The following is a 19,589-nucleotide window of genomic DNA, read 5'->3' on the forward strand; positions in this document are numbered from 1 at the left end:
GGAGAGTATCTTGGTGGCATTAGTAGTCGTATATACGAAGAGGATCAATCTCAGGTCCTTGAGTGCATTTACTGCATTTTGCCTGAGCTCCAAGAAAACTGTTGTTTGGCAGCGTCGTTGTACTCGATCGTCCTGGTCATTCCGCGACGTGTGCGCCCATGTTCTCGGATAGCAAAGGGTGATTACCTATGACGCGGAGTATACCGAAAGGCGTATCTCTTCAAGTCGTCTTAAGATGCCGTTCATAGCAGTGATTTAGCCATTTTCGATCGGCTCAAGGCGATTCCCTTCTTGTTCTCCTACTCATTGGATGTATCGGCTTTTCAGCTCAAATAGGAACAATTTCAGTTCGTTTTTGGAGCTGTATTCACACAGCTATGCATCGGGTCGCGATGTCAATCTCATTCCATCTAGATGATGCGGTTTTGGTGGAAAGTCAGTCGAGAAACCATTCTTGTCTCTATATTGTTCTCGCAAAAGGAAGCAGGGCGCACATAATAGGTCGTCAATGGCATAGCTTCCAAGCCAGGCCCTGCCATGAGCGCGGTACAGTAGCAATGATACTTCTGCGAATATGTCGGGAGCGCTGTCTTGATCTGTAAGAGCGCCATCCGGGAAGAGGTAGGGCTCGGCGTCGTAGAAGAGCTCGTCAGCTGTAGAGTCGGCCGTTTCGTGGTTGTCGTCGATGTAACATGTGCCCGTGTACGCGGGCGGATCTGTTGCTTTGAAGGCAGCATGCAGGCTATCAGCCTTTTCGCAGACGCAACCAAACCGGTGGTTGGTTTTGATACACTCGGTGACGGCTATGCGAATAGGTGAGACGAGAGCACTTGGAAGGGACTTGTAGTCATCTCCACAGGAAGTACAAGAACTACCTTTCAATTGCATGATACTGCTTCCACTCATCGTACTCCGGTAAAAAAGTGCATCAAGGAATAGAGCTCGTGTATAGCCTAGTTGCTGCTGACATTGCTCGAATTCCAGTCGAACGTAGGTCTCCAGGTTCTCAGTCGTTTCAAGTACCGTGCTACACCATGCTGTATAAATGGTGGGAAGTGCCTGTAGATACTCCCTATGACTTAGGTCGTCATGTAACCAATCGAATCCTGGCATCTGGCAAAAGGATCCTGCACTAATTACCATGGGTATCAACACTCGACCGCAGACTCGAAAAGCGAGCAAAGTGCTAATAGCATCTATTCTCTTTCGACATGTCGCTTTGTATTCGCAATCAAAGAGTCCCAGAATCCGGTCCAGAAAGCGACCATCTCGCATGTGGCAAAGCACTGTTCGGACAGCGTGCTGCAAACCACACCATATTGTCTGCGAGTTGAGTTGGACGTACAGTTCAGTCGGAGCACAGTGAAACAGCCACGTGATGCTGTTTTCCGAAATGGGCACACTTTCTTGCGCATATGTCCTTTTAAGCCACTCATGCACTGTCCAACCGTCGCTCTTGGGATCTGTCAGCTCGATACAGTCGGAAAATAGTCGCAGCATGGAAATCTTGACATCGGCATGTATATCCTGCGCTAGTGCGACAAAGAGGGTGATGGGAGAACTATATAAGGTTAGCGTCACTTGCGCTAGAAACAGCTAAAGGTAACTCACAGTATAGCTTCAGTTGGTCCTTCGTATACCAACGCTGATTTATCGGCACCAGCTTCGATTAACATGGCGCAAAGATCAACATGGCCACCAGCTGCCGCAAACTGCATCTCTTATTAGCGTATGTAACAGGCGGTAACCCGGACGGGTTCCAAGAATGGAGTGGACTTGCATGTAAAGGCTTCCAGCCTTTGGGACTGGTGTCAACCACACTCCCAAGCCTTTTACTGAGCAGTATTTCTACAGCTCGAGTTTGACCTGTCCGGCAGAGCTCAAACATCAGGGAATCTTCTGCGACGGCGCGGGTCACTGTCAGTTTACAGTTGAACAGCCAGCTTCGGCCAGCAGCGGCCATGATCGCTTCCAATCCGTTGTGGACACCTAACCACTGGATCCAGGTATTGGGGTAGAATATGTAAGACGTGACACATTTTGTCTCTTCGTCCTTATTATGTACATTTCCCGGAAGATGAAGTTTGGTCTTGCGCTTCCATAAACAGCCAAAAGCAGTTCGGAACCCCGTCACATGGTGGCTGACACGATACTGCAAGTTGTCTGAATAGACGAATGTTCGTGCTCGAGAAAATCCGTTGCAGTCTACCGTGTAACCATCCTGAGCGAAGATTTCAAGCGAATTGGATTCGAATTTAGAGATCCCAATCTGCTCAACCGCCTTTAACATCAGCTCCTGCAGCTTCACTATGGTCATGGCCTGTTTCGAGACGTTCTTCTCGAAATCCATGAGCATAGTTTTTGCTGTTTTGATTTCTCCGACTGTGTTCTTGTCCAGAATATTCTGCTCCACATAGATTGGTGGAGGAGGCTGTTCACCTCTGATGGATGCTCTATCGTCTGCGGGTCGCTCCGACAGCAGGTGTACGTTGAGTTCGTCGCGGTCTGGGTGATGCTGAGAGCCAAGGAACATAGTTGTATGTATCGGAACAGTAGTAGCATATGGCTGAGATTGTACCACACTTTTGAGAAGTTAGTACCACTATATGGCACCGCCACAGGAAAGGAATTATGAGCACACCTTTGATGTACAAGCGCAAGAGTCAAAGTCAATTTCGTCTCACTCAGTGAGTCGCGAAACTTTTGAATATGCTTACTATGACTGGCGGCTTTGAAAGCAGCCCATTTCCGTCTCTTGCGCGATGAGGACTGAAACCCTTCATCAAAATCTGCCACAATGGTGTTGAGTTCCTGGATTGTCAGAACGCAGTAAGTTTAGAATTGAAAAGTAACGCACAAGAAGTTTGCCCCAGCAATGCTGTATCCCCTCAGCTACGCATTCCCCGACTGCGCCCTTGGTGGATTGAATCTTTTTGAATACTGAAATGAGATATTGGAGATCCTCATTGATGGCTGCAATGTCTTGTGGTGCGTCTTCAACAGAATTCCAGAATTTGTATAGCTTCATGAATGACTCGGTGAGTTGAATGGCAACCGAGACTACAGCTAGGCCTAAGACTTGTCAATATCTGGCCATAAGGAAAGTAGCCAGTTGTGTTACGACTTACCGTTTGCCGCCACTGAAAGTCCTTCCATGGCTATGGCTGCCTCCAAAGGTGACAGAAGCCTCTGTCACTTGCTTGTCTTATAATGAACAGCATCTTTGGGTGGCTTAGGGGGAAACAGTGCAGCTCGAAGTGTGGGGTCCATAATACGTTGAAACATTTCCCGCGGGAAGCCACATGGCTCTGCCGCAATTGTTGGATACTTTCGACAACAAATGCCTGATAGGGGCTTTGCGCCGAGCGAATTGGACAGAAACAAGCTGTGGCGTCCAGAGGATCATGTGCGCTAAGGAGTGACGCGAATCCGAGGCTGTGATGGCTATGCAAGTGAAATGACGCTAGTAACCGTGTGTAACCCGAGGCAGCCACACGTCTAAGACGTGTGCATGCGAAGTTCAGGAGTATCTGGATGTGTAGTCCTTCGCCGAGGCCATCATCCCGGTCTTGTAAAGTGCTGTGCCGTCTTTGCGCAGCCGTGTTCCTGTGTTAAGTTTAGTTGATTGTCATGCGGGGGTTTGCCTGACGAAGAGGGACTTATACCACTGTCTATGTAGATGTGTCTATATTCAAGCTGATCACAAGTACACGGCCCAAGGGAGTGTGAGTTGAATATTCGCAAAGAATGGATGATGAACGGAGGGTCTGATAGAATATATTGCCTAGACGCGTTGTCGCTTACTCCTTCGCGTAGGGTCCTGCTTCACTTGCACAATTGGGCTCTCGTCTGGTAGTGGCTCCTTCTTGATCCGCTTCCGTTTTGTCACCTCCTTCTTCACTGCAGTTTCTATCACAGTCTCGTCATCCTCCTTTTTGATCACGACCTCTTCTTTCACCTCTACTTTGGCAACCACTCGTTCCGAAAATGCCTTTAGATCCGCCGTAAATAATACAGAATGCGCCCAACCTGCTTCCTTCCCCCATAGTTTGCGGAACAAATTGCCTATAGCAACATATGTTGCTGCTGTCAAGCTGCTGTGTTTGCCTTTGCCGAAGCGATAGTCGCGCTGCGCAATCTGCCAAACATGGGTATCGACCGGCACAGACTCAGACCAGCCGAGACCAAAAAGGCACACACAGTCTGCAACTTTGGGGCCTACACCATGAAGTGCGAGTAGCTCCTCATGTGCTTTTCTGTACCCCTCTCGACCACCTTCAAGCATGTCCCCAGCTGGCTTCTCTTCAACGCCAAACTGAGGATATTCGGGGTTGCTTAGATCTTCGAGCCACTTCAAACCCTTGTCCTCTGATACTATGCGTGCAGTCTTAGCGATGTACTTTGCCCTGTATCCAAAGCCAAGCTTCATGAGATGGGCTTCTACGTCTGGACCAGAGAGAGCGGCGGGTGTGGGAAAATCGTGATAGGGAACCTCGTCGATGTGCCCGATCAGAGGTCCATAGTGCAGGCAGAGGTTGTGTACCATGCCGGATATGCGGCCGATGTTGTTGTTGCTACTGCATATGAAGCCAATAAGTGCTTCCCATGCATCTTGTCGCAGTATGCGTATGCCTGTGAATTTGGGTGCTCGCTTCCTGAAGTTGGCATCTGAGGCTGCCCATTGCTCGTATAGATGGCCAAGGTTTGGCGAGAGGTTGAAGTAGTGGTTGACAAGGGCAAGTGTGTCATCTTCTTCGGGGGCGACGGAAGGCGCATTGGACGGAGGTGGCGTGGGCAGTGCGGTGGTAATGGATGGGTATATGGCTCGGTAGTGTAAATATTGGGGATCCTGGCGGAGAGAGAGGATGCGACCATGGAGGGCTGCTGACCATTCGCCTTCAGCAGACTTGCGCCACCTGAGGGGGCATGTTAGCAGTGTTGGCGATCAAGATGCGACCATGTAGAGCATCGTACCGGAAAGACTGCCCGCAGCGCAAGGTAGTGTCAATGCATAGTTCGGTAAGGCTTGTAGGCAGCTTGTGCCATTCTGCGGCGCGTAACGCCATGGTGGGTCTATGGTGTGGGTGTGATGTAGTTGGGAGAGTGAATGTCCCTCTCTCTGTATACTCCCAGTCGCATGTCCCTTAATTAGTGACGGGGGTCTGGGAGTAGCCCCGGCGACAGGGGCGCGCGGTGCCAAGGGCGCGCTAGGACAGCCCTGACTTTCTCTCTCGCACCTTTTCCGCGACCGCAGACGCAACCACCGCAGAAAGCATCGCGTCCCACAGTCCGGACCATTGCGGGCTTGATCCATCCACCATCGCCTGATCTAGCTCTGCTGATTGCAGCTTCTGCCCCCGTGTCCTTGTGCTCGCCTGCAGAATCTCACGCGGCTGTACGTTACCACCGCGATAGCTCCCATCAACACTACCACCATGAACGGCGATAGTTATTCCCGAGGTAAGCCGGCTAGACCAGTACACGTACTGACTGGTGTGCAGTTCCAAAGATGTAAAATACTAACATAAGCAGACGGCGGTCGATCAGCTGGATCCCGCAACTACGTGAGTTCACATCACCGGCGCGCCACTGGCACACAAATACTAACAGCACAGTCTTCGAGAGATGACCACCGTGATCGCGGTGACCGTGGTGATAGGCGCCGGCGCCGTTCTCGCTCCCCGCGCCATGGCGGAGGCTCCCGCCGCGACTATGAAGTAGACACGTACTCGTCCAGCCGCGACTACCGTGAGCGCGAGCGCGAAGATACATATGCCCGTCGTGAAAGGCGGGATGACCGGGGTGAGCGTGGAGGAGATCGGGGCGGATGGGGAGACTCGTACTCTAGGCGCGACCGACCCCGAGGAGACCGCGGAGGAGACCGCGACCGCGACCGCGACCGTGGAGACGACGACCGTGGACACCGCCGGGACAGAGACCGTAACGAGAGGGGTGGCGACAGGTTTGGTGATGAGCGAAGGGGTGGCCGAGGTGGACGCGACGGAGGCTTTGGTGGTGGGCGTGATAGGGCGCGCCAGCCCAAGGAAGACTCTCCTCCATACACCAAGCCGCGAGAAGCTACTCCGGATCTTGCCAGCTTCACCAACATCCTGCAGCGCCAGCGTCGCATGACACAATGGGACATCAAGCCCACGGGCTACGAGAACATCACGGCTGAGCAGGCCAAGCTGTCGGGCATGTTCCCTCTGCCTGGAGCTCCCCGCGCTGCGCCCATGGACCCGTCCAAGCTGGCGGCCTTCATCTCGCCCTCGACTGGAACTGCCACAGCCGCTGCTCTCGCCACATCGGCCGCCAAGCAGTCGAAGCGTCTCTATGTTCACAACCTGCCTTCAGGATGCACGTCGCAGGAGATTATGGAATTCTTCAACACCCAGCTCAATGGTCTTAACGTTGTCTCTGGACCCGATCCTTGTGTGTCGGCCCACATTGCGACGAGCAAGGAGTACGCTGCGCTAGAGTTCAAGGCACCCGAAGACGCAACCCTCGCTCTGGCTATGAACGGCATTTCTATGCGCGACGACGGTGGCGCTCCCGATCGGGCAGGCCTCTCCATCCGCCGGCCCAAAGATTACATCACCCCTACTGCCGACGAGAACGCATACCCACCCGGCGACGAAGTGTCTTCTGTTGTTAAGGATAGTCCCAACAAGCTCAGCATTGTCAACATCCCTACATATATTGAGGAGGAGCAAATTCGTGAGCTTGTCGAGACTATGGGCAAACTCAAGGCTTTCATCCTGGTCAAGGATACAAGCACCGACCAACACCGCGTAAGTTATATATTTAAACCGATCTTTTCGGTTTGCTAACAATGCTACAGGGTATCGCTTTCTGCGAGTATGCTGACAACGAAATCATCGACGCCGTCATTGAAGGTCTGAACGATATTCCACTCGGCGATGGTAATCTCAAGGTGTCACGTGCGACTGTCGGTCTTCAGCAGACTACTGGTCTGGATGGTGGAGTTGGTGCCATCTCTATGTTGGCGGGAGCAAGCGCCGCAGAGAACCGTGAACACAGCCGCGTTGTTTGCCTCATGAACATGGTGACTTCGGATGAGCTACTTAACGATGAGGAATACGAAGGTGAGCACAGGCAGATACTCACGGATTTGACATGACACTAACATCAGTTCAGAAATCAAGGAAGACATCGAAGAGGAGTGCGGCAAGTATGGAACGATCCTCGAGACCAAGATTCCTCGTCCTGCCGGAGCTCGCGTCAATCTCGGTGTTGGCAAGATCTACATCAAGTACCAGGACACAGAGTCAGCGCAAAAGGCCATCAAGGCGCTCGCTGGTCGTCAATTCTCCCGAAGAACAGTCGTGGCAACCGAGTTCTCGGAAGAGGGCTTTGACGTGGATGCCTGGTAGACTGTTTCTATCGCTTTATGTTCTGTGTTCGGTGGGTTTTGTCCATATGGCATGCTATTTTTGCTGGGTCGGGGTGTACCAAAAATGAAGAGCAGGATCAGCATTTGTATACTAATTTGATTGTAGGGGAAGCCAGTATGCATGGGAGCGTTGCAGTACTGGCAATTTGCTTGTGTTTTGATTATGTCGCCTACGTAGGCGGATCGCACTTTCCATGGTCTGCCTGAAATATGATATGGCATTTGTTCTCTGTTTGATTGAAGTATGGATACGATAAGGTTGTGACGCGCTTAGATTTGACGTTCATCATGGCGCGTACGTAGGTTGACGTCGAAATTAGAGTGCTGATGCGTCAGCAATCTCATCACAACATGTAAATTCACCAACTCCCTTGCGACTTCGTCTGTATGCTTCCGAGTACGAACGGTCCAGCCTATGGCGTAGAAATCGTCCGTAACATTTCAGGTATACGTGCATGTGAAGCATATCGGCGCAATATCAACGGAGGTAACCCGAGTTAACTCCGTCTATGACACCTTCAAGTCGATATTAGGAACGTCTCCACCACCAAGCAGTTGGACAAAGCAAAGTTCGTCCGCCGCTACTTCTCAACTCGGACTAAGGGCTTCAATGAAGTGTAGGCATCCTCAATTGACGTCGGCGACATGACGCTTTGACAGGCCATTCGCGTCTTGCCTTAAAACCGCGCGATACAAACAGTCCTTAAACCCGGCTGCCCGAGGAGACCCCGTGCTTAGCCCACACAGGTGTTAACGGTGATACCAATGCGGAAAAATGTATCAAAAAGACATCTAAAACCCCAATTCCTGCACCAATTCCAGTCTCAACCTACTAAATTACGATTCACCAACTGAACCTCCCCAACATCACCCACAATGGCAAGCTTTGCCCGCTTCTTCTACTCCCAACTCTTCGTCACACCTCCACCCCCCACGGCTGACCTAACCGGTAAAACCGTCCTCGTAACTGGCTCCAACACCGGCCTGGGCAAAGAAGCATCCCGTCACTATGTCTCCCTCAACGCCTCAACCGTCATCCTCGCCGTGCGCTCCATCGAAAAAGGCGAAGCAGCCGCCAAAGACATCGAGACCACCACCGGCCGCCAAAATGTAATAAAAGTAATGCACCTCGACATGTCTTCCTACCAATCCGTACTCGATTTCGCTTCTACAGTAAGCAAAGAGGTCCCCCGCCTCGACATCGCCATTCTCAACGCCGGCGTAAACCGCGGCGTGTGGGAAATCTTCGAACAAGACGAATCCACCATTACCGTCAATGTCGTTTCCACTTTCTTTCTCTTCTTCTCTCTTCTCCCCAAACTCAGGGATACGGCAAGCAAATTCAATGTGCGACCGACACTCACGGTTGTGAGTTCGGAAGTGCATCAGTGGACGGGGTTTGCGGAGAGGAAAGCACTCGAGGGGAAATTGTTTGAGCGGTTGAGGGAGGAGGTTGTAGCGGGAAAGAAGGTGGATTTGAATGAGAGGTATTGTGTTAGTAAGTTGATGGAGGTGCTCACTGTGAGGGAGTTTTGTGCGAGGAATAAGGGTGGGGAGTGTCCGGTCACGGTGAATACTGTTAATCCGGGGTTGTGCCATTCGTGAGTCCTATTTTCCCTTTTGAATTTTCATTGTCTTTGAGGATGGCGGTGTCTAATTGTGAATCACAGAGAGTTCGGTCGCGAAGCCCCCTTTGTCGCGGCTATATTGCGTTTCTTCCTTGCTCGCACTACGGAAGTTGGGTCGAGGACGCTGGTGCATGCGGGGTTGCGGGGTGAAGAGACGCATGGAAAGTATTTGAGTGATTGCGAGATTACGGAGCCGAGTACGTATGTTAGGAGTGAGGAGGGAAAGAAAGATCAGGAGAGGGTGTGGAGGGAGTTGATGGTGAAGTTGGAGGGGATCAAGGCGGGGGTCACGCAGGGGTATTAGGGCTCGGATGAACGTTGGAGAGGTATGATATTGTAAGATATATGGTGCTCTATCTGAGCTTTTTCATGACTACACAAAACGATATGGCGTTGAGCAATACGAGTGTCTTTCCAATCTTCCAAATTGAATTAATATCTGTCTTTCTACATGATCAGAAGTCTTCAAATATTACAGCGAACAAGAACAGTGAGATTTTTGAGCAGGTACATCACTCTGCTGTCACTATTATCTATAAAACAATGCCATATTCACAAAGCTACCTTTGTGTAATGACTGCCATGTATTCGGTGTCGCTCCACGCAGTACCAGGCTAGAACCACACTGATACGCTACCGTGTAGACGAACGCAAGTATCCTGCTGACACCCAAGCACCTCATCAGGTTAGTAGATACATACCCCACACCCAGAGGTATGGTAAGAGTGGGGTAGGGGTAGTGTCGCATAGACCAAGGATCCAAGTACGCTTATGTTGGACATCACCTCTACCAGACAATCACTTATTTACCGTCCTAAAGAAATATTAGCGAGGCCTGTTTGGTCTACAACGCACTTAATACACAGCTGCTACGCCTCTGTAGTATCTACAAGATCGATTTTTTATAACGAGCAACAATATGGGTCGTCCTTGGTACCGAGCCCTGATACGTTCGGAACGCCCGGGACAGCCCAGGTACCTACGTATCTTGGCAGTTGTAAAGCCTAGCATCAGAAGACTAGTATTCCGGACATCACATAGGTATTCTGTATGTAGAAAATAATTGATTGAGGTACTAGCCGTCGGCAGCGCTTGCATGCCGAAGAGTATCGCAAGTAGGATTAGGCGAATGTTTGATATATGCTCATTCAGCTTGTTAGGCACAAATTTTCTGGTTTTGTAGAGCATATTTGAGATGGAAGAGCCCTTGATGTTAGAGGGAGGTCTTGTTCATCTTGTTGTATTGGTTGAGGGCTGAGTTTTTATCTTATTGATTATCAAGATCAGTACATGGAGTAGGTCTGCCGTGGCCAAGTCGGTATTAGATGATGATCCTGTGACTGTGACAATTTGTCTTGATTTTCTAGTTTTGTTAGTCAGATAAGAGCCTTAGTGGGTTTAAGAATAGGTTGGAATAGAGACGTTAGAGCCAGACTCTTTTAAAACATCGTTCGAATCCACTATCACAATCAAAACGAAGTGTCAATTCTCAAACTTGATTAGCACAATACACCCTTGATTTCTCCCCAATTCTCTTTGTCAGGAAGAGCAGCAGCTTCCTTCGCTAGCTGATCTGCTACTGTGTTTAGCCTTCTTGGAATAAGCCAGAACTGTACTTCTAGCCCTGCTTTGCTCCATCTCTCGCGTTCTTTACTGAGCTCCTTCCAGAGATCCTGGTTCTTCACTGGCTTGTGCGTTGATGTTTGCCACCCATTTTGCATCCATTTGTAGATCCATTGTGTAGACCCGTCAACTACGTAAGACGAGTCTGTTGCGATCACAAGGCGTCGGCATCCCTCGTTGTTCCACAGCCGAAACTCGAGCGCAGCGATAACGGCACGGAGTTCGGCTCTGTTACTGGTCTGAGGTACTACTTCTCCCGTCGGGCCGCGGGACTCAAGTCGAAATTCAGAAGCGCCAATTGTATGAAGGTTCATGGAGCGGGTAGAATGCCCAGTAGAAGTTCTTGACGGAATAATCGAGGGAGATGTTTCGGGACGATAGACAAAGGCACAACCTCCTCTAGCATCTTTCCCTCCATTCTCACTACATGCCCCATCCGTGTAGATGAGAAACTCGGATCGATTGGACTGACGAGTGAAGCGTGGGGGTTGGATCGTTGCGCTTGACAGACCAGGTACAAATAGATCTTATGGAGTATCGGTTGCATTTGGAGGAAGGAATCGTGTGAAATTTGATGCCGGATCAAGAGATGGAAGAACGATTTGATCGTCTTGGCCACCAAGAACAACGTCAGTACCCTCCGGAACTAAACCTTCAGGAACGACGTAGAACTTTCGCTCCAGAGTATTCATAATTTAAGAACAGCGTGATGAAGTGTTGTTGTGTTCACAGTCCATGTCATCGTAAGTAGAGTTGGTCCTACTACCCCACAAATTCACATGATACTACAGTCATGTTTCATATATCTGGCCTCGCCAAGCTCCACCACCCCACAAACACCAACCCCACCCACTTTTTACAATGCCTACCACTAACGCTATACTACGCTATTATTAAAACGATATCTATAGAGCGTAATTTTATGATTTAGATATTACGTAGTAGTATAAGCTTTAAAGAAGTAAGTTGTTAAGGGGCGAAGAGGCCTTCGAACGAGTTTGTATTAACCTATACTATAGAAGAAGAAAGATAAGAAGAGTAAAGTTATCGTATAGTAACTTCTACTTTATATCCTTTCGTTAGTTCTTTCTTACGAAGAACTTCTAATAACTAAGCGTCTCTATAGTAAGCACGTGGTATTATCACGTGCTTCATTCATGGCGTAGCCTCTTACAGTAGTAGTAGTATAGGCGTCAACTTTTAATAATGGTGGGGTTTCGGCTAGCAAGGCCAGACTTATGAACTAGTACTGTATGATCGCAATCGTTCAACTACTTAATGACAAAAGGGTCACGATACTCTGAACTGGAGGCCCAGGAAGGTCAGCCCTCGATTCAATAAAGCCACAGTCACGTGCATAGGGTATATAGTCCCATCCGATCCTTAAGCAACTCGACGTCATGCTATACAACACCGAATGCTAGCGTGGAATGCACGGTGCTAAACTAACAGGTTAGCCATATCTACATAGGTTTGTTTTAATAAGCTCCATTACTCTCCCTTCTTACTCACCATGAGGCATGTGGCGGCTAAAGCGTTTACCATTTGCTGCATCTTCTTTCTGTCTTCTTGGCTAGCTTATCTTCTGGTACGATCTCCGGCCCTGAAGTAGCCTGTAGTCTCCTTAGCGCAACTAATCAGACACCATCGCTACGCTCTTTTGCGTAGCTTTCAATCCCCCGAATCTAGAACCAATACTGTTTCAAGATACTTCCACGGATATGATTTCTTTAATGATCCACGCTTGCTTTACCCTTGAGAAATTTAATCTGATATTTCATCGATGCACAAGCCGTTTGCCTGGAGAGCGGGAGCAGATGAAGAAGCCAAGTTACCAACATGCGAGACACATGGATTGCTTATCTAACTGTGCGGTACCGACTCCACAGTGACTTTCTTCTATTCCACAATGAGATGCCAAGAAAGCTCAGTAACCCGTGACATGTTTCCATCGACCTACTAGAAAGGCTGTCTAAACTAGCGTTATCTCGCTTTCTTCAGAACAACGCAAGTCCCTGTAGTGTACGCTAAGATAGTACATCTCGGCATCAAGTGAACAACTCACAACCCGCTTTTCCTTGTGATGAATACAATTCCCTCAAAGATATTCACCACTCCATCTATTGCATTCCTATAAAATACAACATAAAAGAAAGAGGAAAAGTGAGGGGGGGGGGGGGAGAGTTACCATAAAAGGTCCCATGTGTTACCACGCAGCCCAACACCCGAAGTACCCCTCTATCCCCAACCCACAAAGTATCCACACTAGCCAACCGCCCTACCCCATTCACCGCCCCATCTCCACCCCAAACCCACATCTTCCCTTCTACACCTAGTCTACACGCGCCCTCAACCCAGTGCCAAACCCCACCCTCACTATCTCCCCTCACCGGGCATCCCACATTCCGAATCCCGAATCCCACCAAAGATAACCAAACAAGCACCTGCATCGCATCGCATGCTCCGTCGCCTCCCTCTCAGCCTCATCACCCCTCCCCCTAACCCATCTTTACCCATCTCCCTTCGTCTATCCCCTTTCCCAATCTCTGCCCCTTCTCTCAAACGCCCCCCCGCCCTACGCCACCAAAAGCGCCGCGCACCGTACACACGCTAACTAAATTGCGGGGATCACAAAACAAACTAAACCTAACCCCGTATGTATGTGTGCGAAGCTAGAAAGCTAGTGTAGTTTACGTTACAATCTAAAAGTTGGTTGCCCCGTGTCTCCGTCTTTTTAGGGGAGGGAGGGGCGGAAGGAAAGGAGACTAGGCCGGGAAGAGATGGGGGGACGCGTGCAGCAGCCTGAGGCGGGTGAGGCATTTAACATGGGGTGGAGGGGCTGCGGTATAGGTTGAGTTGCACATGGGTGGCCGTATTGCGTATGCGGATGTTTGTGTTGGGGGGGGACAAGGGTGTGTGGTGGTATTTTTTGTGGGGATGGGGGGATGGGAGTGGCAAAGAAAACAGGTGTGGGTGAGGTGGAATTGGGGAGGGAAAGGGGAAAGTAGGGCGAGATGGGGATTAGCACGGTGAAATAAAGGCTGGGGGGGGGAGGGAATAGATGGTGAGAGATTTTTCACAGCAAAGACAAGAGTTTTGGATGTTTGGGTATAAGTGAATTAATTCATTAAAACTTCATAACTCGTGATGATGGAGGTATATATGTAGATGAAAACGGGAAAAAAACAAAAAACGATGCAACTATATGTTGCCCATTTGGCTCCCATAAGACATGGTATGCGTATGTACAAGCCTTCGTGTGAAATGATCAAAAAACATCTAAATGTCTATTCCCAATCCACATCTGCATGTCTGCAGATTTGAATGCTTTAAACGACAGTCTTCTCGGGGTACTCGGCGTGAGTAGCGCTCCTCTTGCGAGAAGCATCAGCCTCAATGTCAGTAAGGCTGGCGCGGCGGTTGTCGGCCTGCATGTCCTGAACATCCTGGAAGGAGACGGTGGGGACGAAGCCAGGGGACTTCCAGGCCTTGGAGCACTTGCCATAGAGCTCGTCGACTTGCTCGAGGGAGAGACCCTTGGTCTCGTAGATCATGCCCCAGACGAAGAAGATGCAGATGAAGCAGCATCCGCCCCAGACGAAGAAGACCTTTGCGCCCATGTTGGCGTTGCCAGGGCCGTCGTTGACCATGTAAGGGGTGGCGTATCCAATGGCGAAGTTGAGGAGCCAGTTGCTGGCGGTGGTCATGGAGAGCGACTTGGCACGGACCTTGAGAGGGAAGATCTCACCAGTAACGACCCAGGCAACTGGACCCCAAGAGCAGGCGAAGAAGAAGATGTAGATGCAGACGAATGCGATCAAAGCCTTCTGGGCAGCCAGGTTCTCAACACCAGCGACAGTACCGGTAATAGCGACGATGAACTGGCAGACAGCCATACCGACGGCACCGAAAAGGAGGAGGTTGCGGCGACCCCACTTCTCGACGAGGTAGAGACCTGGAAGGGTGGAGGCGACGTTGACGCAAGAGGTAATCATAGTGACAACAAAGGGGTTCTTGATACCAGAGTTCTGGAAGAAGGAAGTACCATAGTAGAAGATGAAGTTGACACCAGTGAGTTGTTGAAGAGACTGGAGCGCACAACCAGTTGCAAGACGCTTTCCAAGGTTACCACGGAAGCAGTCGGCGTAGGTGGCCTTGCCGAGAGACAGCTCGTACTCGTGGTTGGCAGTGATCTCAGCCAACTCCTCAACGAGGGCAGGGTCGTCAACGTTGAGGCGGCGAAGGGTAGAGAGAGACTTGGCAGCCCTTTCTGGGCGACCCTTCTTGATGAACCAACGAGGAGTCTCGGGAAGCCAGATGCAACCAGTGAAGAGGACAATGGCCCAGGCGAACTGGACAGCAATGGGAATGCGGTAAGAGCCAGTGTCGTCCCTGTCCTTGGTGGCATTGTCGACGATGGCAGCAAGCAAAAGACCAATGGTGATGGCAAGCTGGTAGCAACCGACAATGGTACCACGGATCCACTTGGGGGCAGTCTCGGATTGGTAGAGAGGAATGGTGGCAGAGATCATACCGACCCCGTAACCAGCGAAGAAACGACCAGCAACAAACAGGGGGATATCAGTAGCAATGGTCTGGAGAATAACACCAAGACAGAAGACAATGTTGCTGGCAACGAGACCAAGGCGACGACCGAGGAAATCGGCAGTAGGGGCGGCAGTCAGGGCACCGAAAAAGGTACCAGCAGAGAGGATAGAGACAATGAGCGAGGTCTGGTCGGCGGTGACATCAGGAAGGTTGTCCTTGGGGTTGACGTATCCAGTGCTGAAGACCTCACGCCAGTGCTTCATTCCCAGGATACCACCAATGGTACCAGTATCATATCTGTAAAACGCTGTTAGTGACTGATATTGCTTAATAGAGAAGTTGAGACTGCATACCCGAAGAGGATACCACCAAAAGCAACAAACAAGCCGACAATGATGGCGGGCGCAGTGGAACCGGCCACGCCCTCGGGCTTCTTCAAAGTCAGACCCATGACTGGAGGTTGAATGTGAGAAAGGGCAGAGTGGTGTTGAGAAAAGACTCGAGCCCAGAGTAAAAAGGTGTGTACTCGGATGAGATGATGTTTGCTTGGGGGGCGGATCAACCCAGCTTAAGTACAGATGGAGAACTCATTCCCATGGGCATGGGATCTCCATGGGCAGCTCTCCAGTCCCGGAGACTAGAAGCATGGGGACAATGCGCTAGACATTTGAGGGGCTAGCATGCTATTGGGAATAGGTCCGATGAAGCTGGGGACTGCTAGCGTATTGCTTAGTTTATGAGCTAGACCAGACCAGACGAATCCCGCTCGTACGTTGCGGGCCTGCGATTGAGGTCGCCTCTGGGTGGTGGTGGAACTAGAATTGCCTCGGCGTGGCAGTAGAAAAGTCGAGGTCGTGCTAGGCGCATCTATGTTTAGCGGTCTCCACGCTGGCGAGTTTGCTGGGACACGGTAAGCATGCGCGGTGTGGCAGTAGTAGGCCGAGCACCACGGTACAAAGAATTACAGACGTACGTAACGTGACAGACGCGGGCTGGCTGTTGACGCGGGCAATGTCAGTGGCATGGCAGTTGGGAGTTAAGCGAAAAGGTGGCGCCGAGAATGGGCAAATGGTAGGGCAGCACAGCAGTAGCGCAGAACCTTAGGTAGATGTGTATGATCCGACAGGTTGTGCGCATAGATGGCCTTAGCCGTTGACCTCATTCACACGCAGGCATGCATACGAGCACGCAGCGCGTACGTTTGTGTTTGATCAATCGTGTTGCTGGTGGTAGCGAAGGAGGTGCCGCAAGCAGCCATGATGTGCATTACTCGCCAATCACGGGCAGGTGTGTCATGGAACTATACACGTAGGGATAATAATCGCCCAATTCCTGACCCAGCTAGGCAATGATGCCGTGGAATGGCTGGCGCGTTCGGGGTCGGGGTCAAGATGCATGCATGGAACCTTGTGGCAAGAGTCTTCTGGAATGCGGCTGGGGTTTGGTAACTGGTAAGTTTTGAGGGGAGCGCAGTTGCCAGGTGGGAGTCTGTGGCATGACGAAGCGGGTGGTGGTGGAGGAGGGAGGGGCGGGGAGAGAGAGGGCGTGACAATTTTTTGCTTCTGGCCATCCCAAGGGCGCGTGAGAACGACGGGGCAGGTGGGGTACATTAGTTCTCTCCAGACCCCGTGAGGCTCAACAAGCTCTGCATGGCGCGCTTGGGGCTGCGAGAGCCAAGTGTCAGCCAACCACGATGGTCGGCGGCCGTGGCGTGCGACCGGACATGTAGCGCTTGGCCAAACTATCGGGAAGATTTTGTCACACTAACAGGTCTCGAGGCAAAATTTTCTATCCTTTCATGGACCGGCCACGCCGCTGCGGCTCAAATGCAGTATCCACTCGACACCGTGCGCCTGGAACAGCAGACGCAGACGGCTGGTCAGGTGCGGCTTGGAGGCCTGATGCCTGTCTGACTGGAAACTAATCTCCGTCTGGAGAAGACGAAAGCGACCGTAGTGCGACGTGGAGAGTGCGGCACCCGAGTGCGGAGGGCGACAGGCATCGAGTGACAGGTTTCGCGGGGATCGTGAGATTGGCCGCTGGAGGAGCAAACGTGTTTGTGATCAGAGGGAACATGTCGTAAGCAGCATGCGAACGTCCATCTCATGCGTCGTAGTGAGTATGTGGAACTTGGCTGTTTTTCAAGCCTGACGACTAAGCTTATTACCCGTGGCTTGGCCTCATCTCGTCGGAGTCGGCTTTTGCTGTCCTCAAGGCCAGGACCGGAGCTGGAGCTGCTGCTGACTCGCTCCGTCTCTCCATCTGTCTTGTTGTTCCCCATCACGGCATGTCTCCCGGCACCCAACTGCCGGTACCTGAGGCAGCTGTCGCTGTCCGTGTCTTCACCCTCTCGAGCAGCCTCAAAACATGCTGGTGACTGCCCAGAATCGGATGCCGGAAAGCGGTTCAGACGGAACCTAATCTGATCGACACACGCCACGATCCTTGGAGGCCTTGTGCGGCTCTTTGATCATGCCAGAGTCACATGTCATTGTGGTGGCAATGGTCACGCGCAGCATGGGAAACCCAAGGTACCAAAGTATCCCTTGAACGCGTGACTGCTGATGCGATGCTGATGCTGTGAGTATTTAGCACTCCTTGCTACTGCAGTCCCCACATGAAGCTGAAACGCAAGCCGAGGTACCAATGCCACTCGCAGTAGGATCGGCATCCCAGCGCTGGGACACGGAGCACGCTATCGACTGGCGTTCCGAGGGGCCAACAGAACCGTTTGAAAGCAACGGCACGGCCACTAAACAACGCTGCAACCTGCTTGCTCGGCCTCTCTCCCCGTCGGACGCACCGAACCAGGTATACGTCATCGCAATTTGAAGTCGTCAAATTATTTTGATGCGGCAAGAAACAACGAGAAAAGAGACAATTGCACAATGGGTGAAGATGCGGCAGAAGATGGTGGTGGATGAACAGGACGACAACAGACGGTGACGCGCCACGTCTGTCCCCCGAACCCCACCAAAAAAACGCGTCCAAGCCAACCCCCCTTCTCACCGCCCCTCCAAACAACAACAACAACAACATCAACACCAACGAAGCAACAACACGACAACAACACTCAATACCACCTCAATGTCCGACACCCCCTTACCTCCCCACTCTCCCCCCAGCCTCCCCTCCTCTCCCCTCCCCAAACGAACAAAAGTAATCTCCCCCTCGCCCCTAACCCAACCCTCTACCCTACCCCGCGGCACAGACTCCGGCCTCGCAACCCCAACACCCCTCGCAAACATGTCGTCAGTCCTGCAACCCCCCGCTCCCATTGCGCCCTCAATCGCCGCCGGCGCTGCCGCAGAACAGCAATTGCAAGTGCAATTGCTGAGCCCCAATGCCAAAGCCCCGACAAAGGGTAGTGCCTTTGCCGCCGGCCACGATCTTTATAGTGCGGTGGATGTGGTGATTCCCGCGAGGGGGCGCAAGTTGGTTGGGACGGATATTAAGATCTCGGTGCCTGTGGGGACGTGTATGTTTTTTTTTCTATTTTCTCGCCTCTTCTTTCTTATGATCTGATGGTGATGGTGATGATGATGGCGGCGTGAGGGTGCTTTTGCTGATAGTTACGATGAACAGATGGCAGAGTGGCACCGCGCTCGGGACTCGCATATAAACACGGCATTGATACCATGGCGGGCGTCATCGATGCGGATTATCGGGGCCCCGTGGGTGTGATACTGGCTAATCTTTCGGATGAGGATTTCGAGATTAAAATTGGGGACCGCATTGCGCAGCTTGTGGTTGAGAAGATTGCCATGCCCAATGTGGTTGTTGTCGAGGAGTTGGAACAGAGTGTTAGGGGCGCTGGTGGATTTGGAAGTACCGGCGGGTTTGGTGCTACTCCTGCTGCTGCTGAGCCAGCGGCGGCGGCGGAGACTGAAGAGAAGAAGGAGTAAAGAATGATTTGCTGGTCAATTCCAAACAGCAAGGAAGAGGATTGGTATAAGAGACATGGCCATAATATGCTCAATTGAAGAGTACAATTGCACGAGCAAAAGAGTACTGGATACATTACTCATGTCAATTGACAAAGACCAAAGTGTCAAAAGCATTCTAAGCACTCCCACGTAGAAGAGAGAAACAACAACAAGTGTTCTCAACAAAGACAAAGAATCAGAATCAAAACGATTTGCCTCCAATCATATGTACACGCATCATGAAATTAAAAAAAAAGAGTCCCTTATGCTTAACCCTCCATATCCTCATGACTGTATATGACTTTCTTTCTTTCTTCTCTGTTTGCTACATAGCGTATCCAATCAATCATCCCAGAAAAGAAAGGAAGTCCACATCCCCCCCCCCCACCACTTTACATCACTGAATATCCAAGTTTAATTCTTGCGCAACTTTCTTAATTTCCCCCCCCC

The 19,589-nt window shown here is 51.0% G+C and overlaps 8 protein-coding genes across 8 annotated transcripts; 4 read left to right on the top strand and 4 right to left on the bottom strand.

The window, feature by feature from the left end:
• Positions 1-375: 375 nt before the first annotated feature.
• Positions 376-3,156, bottom strand: COCVIDRAFT_102678 (hypothetical protein; the record flags this gene model as incomplete). The annotated part of the gene is made up of 6 exons (XM_014699834.1): positions 376-1,561; positions 1,612-1,720; positions 1,777-2,582; positions 2,642-2,811; positions 2,858-3,072; positions 3,129-3,156. The coding sequence occupies 6 exons, from the start codon at positions 3,154-3,156 to the stop codon at positions 376-378; spliced, it is 2,514 nt and encodes an 837-aa protein (XP_014555320.1).
• Positions 3,157-3,784: 628 nt separating this feature from the next.
• On the bottom strand, positions 3,785-5,066 carry COCVIDRAFT_27798 (hypothetical protein; the record flags this gene model as incomplete). The annotated part of the gene is made up of 2 exons (XM_014699835.1): positions 3,785-4,916; positions 4,975-5,066. The coding sequence occupies 2 exons, from the start codon at positions 5,064-5,066 to the stop codon at positions 3,785-3,787; spliced, it is 1,224 nt and encodes a 407-aa protein (XP_014555321.1).
• Positions 5,067-5,435: 369 nt separating this feature from the next.
• COCVIDRAFT_38966 (hypothetical protein) lies at positions 5,436-7,394 on the top strand (the record flags this gene model as incomplete). Its single annotated transcript, XM_014699836.1, has 5 exons — positions 5,436-5,460; positions 5,533-5,564; positions 5,616-6,791; positions 6,842-7,106; positions 7,159-7,394. The coding sequence occupies 5 exons, from the start codon at positions 5,436-5,438 to the stop codon at positions 7,392-7,394; spliced, it is 1,734 nt and encodes a 577-aa protein (XP_014555322.1).
• An 896-nt stretch (positions 7,395-8,290) lies between these two features.
• On the top strand, positions 8,291-9,346 carry COCVIDRAFT_102740 (hypothetical protein; the record flags this gene model as incomplete). Its single annotated transcript, XM_014699837.1, has 2 exons — positions 8,291-9,015; positions 9,085-9,346. 2 exons carry the CDS (start codon positions 8,291-8,293, stop codon positions 9,344-9,346), a joined length of 987 nt encoding a protein of 328 aa, XP_014555323.1.
• A 4,648-nt stretch (positions 9,347-13,994) lies between these two features.
• On the bottom strand, positions 13,995-15,664 carry COCVIDRAFT_102807 (hypothetical protein; the record flags this gene model as incomplete). The annotated part of the gene is made up of 2 exons (XM_014699838.1): positions 13,995-15,510; positions 15,567-15,664. 2 exons carry the CDS (start codon positions 15,662-15,664, stop codon positions 13,995-13,997), a joined length of 1,614 nt encoding a protein of 537 aa, XP_014555324.1.
• An 841-nt stretch (positions 15,665-16,505) lies between these two features.
• Positions 16,506-16,904, bottom strand: COCVIDRAFT_102727 (hypothetical protein; the record flags this gene model as incomplete). Its single annotated transcript, XM_014699839.1, has 1 exon — positions 16,506-16,904. A coding segment is annotated over one exon (399 nt), but the record flags the coding sequence as incomplete, so codon positions are not given.
• Positions 16,905-18,459: 1,555 nt separating this feature from the next.
• On the top strand, positions 18,460-19,118 carry COCVIDRAFT_27803 (hypothetical protein; the record flags this gene model as incomplete). The annotated part of the gene is made up of 2 exons (XM_014699840.1): positions 18,460-18,691; positions 18,799-19,118. The coding sequence occupies 2 exons, from the start codon at positions 18,460-18,462 to the stop codon at positions 19,116-19,118; spliced, it is 552 nt and encodes a 183-aa protein (XP_014555326.1).
• Positions 19,119-19,345: 227 nt separating this feature from the next.
• COCVIDRAFT_102758 (hypothetical protein) lies at positions 19,346-19,543 on the top strand (the record flags this gene model as incomplete). Its single annotated transcript, XM_014699841.1, has 1 exon — positions 19,346-19,543. A coding segment is annotated over one exon (198 nt), but the record flags the coding sequence as incomplete, so codon positions are not given.
• Between the last annotated feature and the right edge of the window lie 46 nt (positions 19,544-19,589).

Source organism: Bipolaris victoriae, assembly GCF_000527765.1.
Source record: "Bipolaris victoriae FI3 unplaced genomic scaffold scaffold_57, whole genome shotgun sequence".
Taxonomy (NCBI): domain Eukaryota; kingdom Fungi; phylum Ascomycota; class Dothideomycetes; order Pleosporales; family Pleosporaceae; genus Bipolaris; species Bipolaris victoriae.